This window comes from Myotis myotis, unplaced genomic scaffold, assembly GCF_014108235.1.
Source record: "Myotis myotis isolate mMyoMyo1 unplaced genomic scaffold, mMyoMyo1.p scaffold_m19_p_19, whole genome shotgun sequence".
NCBI lineage: Eukaryota > Metazoa > Chordata > Mammalia > Chiroptera > Vespertilionidae > Myotis > Myotis myotis.
This window is the reverse complement of record NW_023416323.1, coordinates 32,836,684-32,845,865: the sequence shown is the minus strand read 5'-3', so window position 1 is coordinate 32,845,865 and position 9,182 is coordinate 32,836,684. Positions and strand designations below refer to the sequence as shown.

The following is a 9,182-nucleotide window of genomic DNA, read 5'->3' as shown; positions in this document are numbered from 1 at the left end:
AAATGCATATGATTTAACAAGTATTGCAAAGTCATAGACTGACCTAGATCTTTAGCATCCTCCTTTTTCAGAAGATGTGTGCGAAGAGAAGCCAGGAAGCTAACACTGAGATTGTACAAACAAAGCTATGCACGATGTTACAAAATCTTATCCGAAAACACACTTGCAAAACACATTTGATTTTAAATAAACAGTTTAAAAGCAGTGGACTCGAACAGATCATAAATAGGGTATTCAAAGATTACAATATCTTGAATTAGAAATATAAAGGGGTCATTAGAAATACTTAATTTTTCCAACGTTAAGAATCAAACCCAGAATTAAAAAAGAATCTTTTTTTTATTTCAAAGGTTGCTTCTTATATTGAAGCTCATATTAAAGCAACAGTACAATGTTCATAAAATATAAGTGTGATGCCGTAACATTTCTTACATGTCAGAATACTCATATTTGTATGTATACTAAAAATAAGAACTTTAAAATTGTACAAATAGATACATTAAAAATGACATAGAAATAGGGCGCCTCTCACTGAAACAAGACAGTTATATCTGGCACGTATTAGTTTAAGATGAAAGTAGAAGCAAAAAGATTTACAAGAATCAGCAGTAACAAGATTGATGCTCAAGAGACATAATTGTACATTGTATTGTACATACATTGTATGGGTTTAAGCTGGCTGAATAGTATATATTTCAAGTTTAAAAATGCACTACGTATAGAGTGTCCATAGTTTAAGGCGAAATTACAGCTCAGAACTGTTGTCCTTTCTAATTTTGTGGAAGCTTCTTTGACAAATTAAAAAAAAAGGAAGAAAAAGAAGAAAGAAGGACTTAGATGTTCATAACACATACACGATTTCCCTTCATTGCAAGTTCACCGTTAGGTTTCTCCTTCGCTTAAATATTCCATACGCCAAGTGGTTTCCCTCCGTCGAAGCTGATAAACAACTTCAATCTTTGCCTTTTTTGTGTGTGAGAAAAGGTACTTCACAGTATTTACCACTTTGATGTCCTTTCGGCTTTATTAAACGTATCCTCTCTGTAAAATGTTGCTAAGTTTCAAATGAGCCTTTCCTTGATTTAAAAAAATACCTGTTTCCATATCTTCTAGGTTCTCCAGAACGCCAGACACAGTTCTTAAGGCCAAATTTGTATCGTTATTGTTAAGAGTCGTCGTCAAAAGTGTCTTTGGAACCGTACAAGTCCGCTAGTTTCTTAAAACGAGGTCCCCAGTTCTGTAGGTAGTCATAGTCCAAGTCTGAATCTGTGGTGGCTGACTCCAGGGAGCTCAGGGACCCGGCCACCGAGCCCCGGCCTTCGTAGCCGTAGATTTGGATGGAGTCATAGGGAGGGGCGGTGGGGTCATTGTCCGCCTCCTGTATTCTCGTGTTGATGAAGTCGTCAACATCCACGCTGTTGGGCGCTGGCCGGAGCCCGGGTCTAGGCATGTACTGGTACTCGGGCTTGATGTCTTTGCGCGGGATAAACCCGTTGATGCCATCGGGATTCTGGAGGGTGGCGATATCAAAGGCCTCCGTGTCTTCCTCCCCTCCCCCTTCATCGTCGTAGGTGATGATGTTCTCCCGGACGTCTTCTTCTTCAAAGACGATGAGCGGCTCTTTCTTCTGCCTCCTCAGGGTCACAAACAACACCACGATGACTACAAGGGAGGAGAAGGCAAGTGAGAACAGGTGCAGCCCAGTATTCCTGGGTTCCCTGCCTGGGGGGAACGCTGCTTCCCGCAAATCACAGAACCGGGAACCCGTCTATGAAAGGAGAGCTTTACCTAGAACCCATACAGACGTGCTACGTGCCCTCCACCCGCTCTCCCTCTGCAGAACGCTGCCAGGACAACATGATATCCAAACAAACCGCCAAGCTGGAGCTATTTTGAGCTTTTTACAAATGAGTCAGACACTACTTAGAAGTCATCGTCCTAAGAAGTGGGAGGGTTCTAACTATGTGATCTGCAGCCTCTTAAAAGTGGCTGAGGCAAAAGGAGACAGCTGCCTCTCTAGGTTACGGACGTGCCTGTTCATAGGGCTCAGGCCTCCCTTTCTATGGGAGGCGCTGCCCTGCTCCCGCCCAGAGCTCTGGGGGTGGGGTCAGCCTGGACCTACTGTCTCTTCATGAGAAATGGTACCATATCTTCAAACCACCGTACAGAGGAGGGAACGTTCATAAAGACCCCGGAAGACAAGTCTTTTCCTATTTGATTGAATGGAGGGAAAGAGCGTCGGCTTGAACTCAGGTGAAGGAAGGGATCCCACTAAGCTCAGGCAACATGGCGAGTGGGGAGAGCTGCTTCCAGGGGAAGTTCGGGCAAGGCTTCACTCTTTATCTATCGCATCCCCCCAGGGGGCTTCTCCACTGTTCCATTAGGATGCTCCCCGCACACTCAGCAACGCTGGAGAAGATGCTGGTGGCTGGATGTGGTAGGCGGTCTGAGAGCCCCTCTGGGTCCCCCATCACTGTGAGATCCAGGGATGAGTGCTTGCACCTGCCCAGACCGTACCCGGCCCCCAGCGCTCCCCGAGCAGTGTCCTTCCTCTCTGCCTTGTTCTTGACAACACTTTTGCCCAGACCACTTCCTCTCACTCGCTTTGCTTGGCTGACTCTGTCTTATCCTTCATCCTGGCACCAGATCGAGCCCTTAGCACCTGCTTCTTGCACTGACCTGCCCCTGTTCTCACCATCATCATTATCATCTCTATCATGTGGTACACAGCCCTGGCTCCCCAGGTAGCCTGTGTCTTTCTTAGAGCTCTTTCATGTTTTGCTTGCAATCGCCATCCATCCCAGCCTCTTTCACCCACCGGGAAACTCTTTCAGGACCTGACCAGTAAGATATCTCTGTCTCTGACCTTTTGACCTTCCCAGTCAAGGTCAGGCACTTTCTATTCTTATGCCCCCAACATCTTTGGTTCACCGCCCTATGTGCCTCTGTAGTTTATCTGTTCGGGCGTATTTTCCTCAATAGACGATGAACTTACCCATCACTGAGATCGTGTCTAGGTCTTCTCTTCACCCTCCCTCCCCCGAGGGCCAGACATGGGGCCTGGTACCCAGACCATCCTCAGGAACTCTCTGTGGAACTGAGTGCACTCATTCTCCCCTATGTAACTGAACCCCATTCATTCATTCAGCGGTGAACTACTTTGTAGAAAAGCATAAACGTGGTGTCAGACATACTTGCATTTGAATCTTGACTTTTGTCACTTACAGGTTCTGAGAAGCTGGGGGGACTGATCTACTCTTCCTGAGGCCCAACCATGGTGGATGGTATGAGCCTCAGTACATTCCTGTTATCACAGAGGTACCCACAGATGGGAGGAGAGAGCAGAAGAGTGGGTCCCTAGCCCAGCTTGCCAGGGCAGAAAGCGTTCTCAGCGTCCCCTTAAGCCCAGGCACACCCCAGATATTACATATGCTAATCAGAGGGGGAATCAAGACCCAGTTTCAGGCAGGGGACCTTCGACCTTCCTCCAGTTCCTCGAGTCCTTCACACACTGTCTTTTGCCTCATGATTATTCTTTTTGTCTCTAATCCTTCTCCTTCCTCTTGCATGGTAAAGCATTACTCATATACGAGGTCTCTGCCCAGATTCAGTTCCTGCAAAACCTTCTCTGGTGACCCCATGGCACCCCCAGGTGGCTTCTACTATTCAGTCCTGGGGTGGCTGGCAGGTTGCTTATCAGCCTTCCCCCAACATTGCTCTAACTGCTTGTTAATTTGCCTCCCCCTCCTCCACCCCCGCCCCTCCCACACACATTCCATAAAATGCAGGAGCAGGAACTGCCTCTGTCTCAGATTTCACCCACAGCACACAGCCTAGTTCTAGCAGCCAGCCTGGCCTCAGAAATATTTGTGTTTCAAGGACAGGCATCTAGGAAGGCCCTCCCTGCAGGTGCCAGGGGAGCCCTTACCCAGGAGAATGACGATGCAGGCCAGGATGGCAATGAGCGCGCCTGTGCTCAGGCCGGCGTTCAGGATGTAGGCCTCGGCGTTGCAGGAGAGCAGCGCCCCGTTCACGTCGCACCCGCAGACCCTGATGGTGAGGGTGTTGGTGCTACTCATGGGTGGGATGCCACCATCGCTGATCACGATGGGAAGGAGGTACAGATCCTGCTTCTGCCGACTGAAGCCCCCATGCCGGGCATACACCCCCGCGGTGTTATCTGTGGGAAGAGGGGAGACAGGGTGAGCTCTCGGAACCGGGCCATTTGCATCACAGCCTGTTGGATCAGAGGGGGCTCCTCTCATGGCCAAGGTTAACAGTTTTCCCCTCCTGTTCTGTAGTCTAGACGCTGCAGTCATTTGCTGTGATAGGAGCACAGAATAACCTCTGCAGTTTTGGAACAAAACTCAGAACTCAGCTCTTTCATTGGCAAGATAACCACACCCTTTTTTAGTCGGGTGTTGTCCTTTTCCTCAAATACAAGCAAGTGTGAGCTTCCCCCACATAGTCTATGTTAGTGCAGGATGTAAATAAATACTTAAGTGAGTATGAAAAACAAAACAAAAAACCCTTCTTTTCCTTCTTTGCACTTTCCCTCCTTCATGACAAGCCTTTGGCCAGTTTTTGTGTGTTTGTTCGTGTGTTTCTCAGAGATTCCCTGTCCACTCTCCAACCTTGCCCAAACTATGAACTCAATCATGAGTCCTAAAGGAAAATGCTTCTGCAAGAGGAAATACTTTATAAAACCCAGCAGCAGGGTTCCAGTTTCTTTGAAAAGTCAAGCACCATCAGGCACCCAATTGAACACGCCACCCCTCCTGCTTAAAATGATTCCAGCTTTTCTCTGTTGCCCACACGGCACAGCCCTCATGTACACAGTCAGCCACCAGGAAGTGCCTGAATCTGGACCTGGTCCTGCCTTTGGGCTCACATCCAGCCCCTCCCCCACCTCCCGATCAGCCTAGCACGCTGAAGTCACAGCACTCTTCCTTGGCCTCCTGATCTCTTTGCTGCTCTAAAGCCCCCTACCCCCAGCCATTCCTTTGACCCAGGCAGGTGAACTCCTCAGGCCTCCAAATTGAATCCCAAAGCCATCTCTTTGGGGAGGCCTTTCTAGACCTCTCCCCTCACCTCCTTTGTGACCCATAACACTGTGTATTCCTGCAAAAATTGGTATCCCGCTGCTCTGTCATTATTTGACATCTCCTAGACTATGAACTTCTGGGAGAATAGGGGATTTTATCTGATTCATCTCAGCCTCTCCAGTGCTGGACACACAGCAGACATCCAATCAATCTTTGCTGAACAAATGATGTAACCGTTCTGGGAAAGGTTTGACCCAAATTCCAGATGTGAGCTTTCATGTTTCTCAATCTTTTGTAACCTATGCCCCCAAATGCTTCCTCATCATTTTCTCTGCATCTCTCTACATCCCAAAAATATGTCTCCCAGGCTGTATGCTCTGGGGGGCGGGAGGGGGTGGGTGGGTGGGAAGACACTGGTATGATAAGACAGTTGAAGTTTGAAATATGCTCCATCAAATTACACACACACACACACACACACACACATAGCTCCTCCGTGTGGCCTGCCTCCCTTTGTGAGTTAAGAATCAGAAATTTATAGCAACATGAATATTATCACTGACACAATGGCCCAATAGCTAGCAGGTTCTCAATGGATTGACAGTACTATGAATTACCTCTTGTCATAGGAAAAAATATCTTAGAATCTCAAAATTGCTTTGATATATTTTAGGTGAAAGGAAATGTAACATGTACTCGGTGAGAGAAAATACACATTTAGGGATGAGCAGATACTCGGGGTAGCACAGAAGGTAAGATGTGTGCTCAGCTGTTGGCAAGCCTTGTCATGACAGGTCTCTGTCCTTCACTGCCAACATTTTAATCAAGGCAGGGCCGAAGAGCTAGCCCTTGTCTCTATAGTTTCTGAATTTTGTGTGATTGACATCCATGGCTCTTATCTCTGGAGAAAAATTATATATACTGTGGAAAATCATGAAAAATTAAAATAAACAGGTCAAATAAAATGTTAACTGTAAACCCAGTTTCCTGGCTATTTTGACCTATCTACTTTAGGGTATACCACTATTCTATGCTTAACAATTAGAAAAGCATTTACATATCTATAATAAATTGTTTCAAAATATGTTATTTTTTTCCTTCTCATAAATTATTTGGAGTTCAGTAAGACTTTTGCAAATTAAGTTATAATATCTACCCCCCATTTTAATGATCTGAAATGTCACTAACAACATCATGAATAAACATTAAAAATTTAAGAAGGGACGCACAATAGTAAAATTGCCTGGTTAAAGGTACCTCTCCGATACGGGTGACATCCCTAGTGTACTTAGTTTATCTATGGGGTCCCACCCTGTTACCCACGGTGCTGGTGTGGAGGCAATGTGAGCTGAGTGTTTTCGGCGCTTTAAACCTGTGGAGGCCGTGATTTAAAATCTGTTCTTCAGGGTGCCATCCATGCAAAACTGTCCCTCTGGATCCCAGCAGGCCGGCTTCCACATGAAAGTAAATGAAATTCAAACACTGATAGGAACCACGGATCTGACCAGTGTGTGAATTCAAGACGCTTCTACTGTGAACAGCTGAGCCCTCTCAGACTCACTGAAACGATGGCACAGAAGCTCATCAAAGTACCCAGCTGACTGGAGCATTTAAATCTCTGAGGGACAGATCAGTAGAATCTTGAGAACTCTTGTTTAATCTCTTCTAGTCAAACATGTTTGACATATGAATGTTAAGATTAGCTCTAGAGGTGGGAAATAAATGGGCTGAGGCTCTCTTCTTGGGCATGTTCTAAATTATACACTTTAGAAGGAGTCCTTTGTCCCATCTAGAGCCTCCCTTGTTCATCTTTAAAATGAGGACCCTTGCCTGGCTGGTGTGGCTCAGTGTTTTAGCGTCGACTTATGAACCAGGAGATCATGGTTCGATTCCCAGTTAGGGCACATGCCTGGGCTGGGAGCTTGATCCCTCTAAGGAAGTGCAGGAAGCAGCTGATCAATGGTTCTCTCTTATCATTGATGCTTCTCTCTCTCTTTCTCTCCTTTCCTCTCTGAAATCAATTTAAAAAAAAGCATATTTTAAAAACTGAGGACTCTGGTTGAGATTAAGCATGCCTTAAGCATGGGATTGTCATTGGAACCAAATCATATCAGAAAAGTCAGTGGTTGTCCTCCGTGCTGTGCTTCCAGTGGGCTCAGGGGTCCTACCAGAAAAATTATCACCCAGTACTGAATTCTTCCAGGGTTGGAGACGCGGTGAAGGGGGAATGTGGGTCAGGAAATGTGTTCCACCAGCCTGGCTGGACACCTAGGTGCTCCATGTGGCTTGAGCAGATAAAATAGTCCCCCTCTAGATCCAAGTGGCCCCAGCACCAATGGAAGGACGCGCTTTCTTTTGGGAGGGACATTCCAGAGGATTCAGTGCTGCGGCCTGTGAGAGTCTTTCTTGTGGTCCACTCTGACCACTGATCTTTTCCTCTATGACCCTTTAATACAGTTCCTCATGTTGTGGTGGCCCCCGATTTCATTGTTACAAATTGAACATAATTAAAGCATAGTGATTAATCACAAAAACAATATGTAATTATATATGTGTTTTCCAATGGTCTTAGGCAACCCCTGTGAAAGGGTCGTTCAACCCCCAAAGGGTCGCGACCCACAGGTTGAGAACCGCTGCTCTATGGGCAGACACTTCATGAAAAACAAATCTAGAAAAACAAATGGAAAAAGAAATGCACTAACAATAATAACAGAACCCCTATTCTGGAAATCAACCTTGCATTTTAGGTTTGACTACAGATTCTCTTTCATCTAAATTATTTTAATGAGCCAGCCATTCTCAATCTGTATTTAAGAGGGTCCCCTCACTTGGGACATACATGCTTGCAAGGTTTCTGGGTGACCCAAGGTAAAAAAGAGGTTCCATGATGACACATTTTCAGGGACATGTCAATTTAACTCCATATTTAATAAGATGAGGCCAAAAACGTCAAATGTATTTAGTGTTAAATTTCCACCAAGAGATTTCTTAGGGCCTTCTCCTTTATAAAGTTTCCAAAGAGCAAATTTCTTAGTATTTAGGGCCAAACAGACCTGGGTTTGAATCTTAAATCACCTACAAATTAATTGCTTTACTTTAGACACACTAAGTAAATGCCTCGAATTTATATATTCTCATCTAAGAAAGTAATAATTTTAGGGTTAAATTTGATTACATTCACAAAAGTACTTAGCACAGTGTCCGACTATTGGAAATGTGCAGTAAATATTAATCCTTTTCTCGAATCTCTCCTTTTTGCAGTAGACTAATGAGGAAGAGAGGTTTATTGGCAATGAAAGCAAAGTGAATTCCTGGAAATGTCAGCACAGCTTGGAAAGCAACTCACTGCCTACATAGAAGGCTCGTCATCAGGTAAGGAAACCGTCCGCGCTCTTCAGTCCCGGGCAGTGCATTCCCAAGGTAAGAGAATGCTTCTCAAGCACCCCACTTTTTCATCTTGACACCCAGTGTCCCATCCTTGGCTACAAGCACATAACCAGTTCTATTTTTTCCCCCTCCACTTAGGCAAAAACTTGCACACAGGCCATTAATTACTAGTAGATGTCATGCACAAGTTACAGTGTTCTATTAATGGGAAATAAATTCAAGATTCAAAATGTTATGTCTACAACCTGGACTGCTAATCATATGCTGGCTTTGCCTGTGCACTCTGTATTACACTAACACAGGGTAAAGGTTCCTGATAATAACAGGGATGCAAATATAACGGTTATGAAGATGATGTGGCCCAATGGAGGGATACATACAATTGACATTAAAAAGGGAAAATATAGCTCTGGCCCATGTGGCAAGAGGTTAGAGTGTTGGCCTGAGGACCAAAGGGTCGCAGGTTCAATTCCTGGTCAAGAGCAAGTACAGTGGGGCCTTGACTTACGAGTGTCCCGACTAACAAGTTTTTCGAGATACGAGCCGTCTCTCGGCTGATTTTTTGCTTTGAGTTGAGAGCTAAAATTCGGGTTACGAGCCAGCTTCAGATACCCCACCGCTAGTTGGCGCAGCAGACGTCACAGTGAACGCCACAACATCAGCCCAGCATCACGTGTCTCACTCGTTCACTTTTTGATTTGACATACGAGTAATTTGAGTTACGAGCTCTGTCACGGAACGAATTAAACT

At 45.4% G+C, this 9,182-nt stretch overlaps 1 protein-coding gene across 1 annotated transcript in view; it reads right to left on the bottom strand.

The window, feature by feature from the left end:
• Positions 1-320: 320 nt before the first annotated feature.
• The window catches only part of CDH11 (cadherin 11), a 128,168-nt gene continuing 119,306 nt past the window's right edge, over positions 321-9,182 (bottom strand). Inside the window, exons 12-13 of the mRNA XM_036346010.1 lie at positions 3,929-4,180; positions 321-1,662 (exon numbers count right to left, since the gene is read on the bottom strand). Coding sequence (XP_036201903.1) covers positions 1,166-1,662; positions 3,929-4,180 — 749 coding nt within the window. The 3' untranslated portion in view covers positions 321-1,165. The remainder of the gene's footprint in view (positions 1,663-3,928; positions 4,181-9,182) is intronic.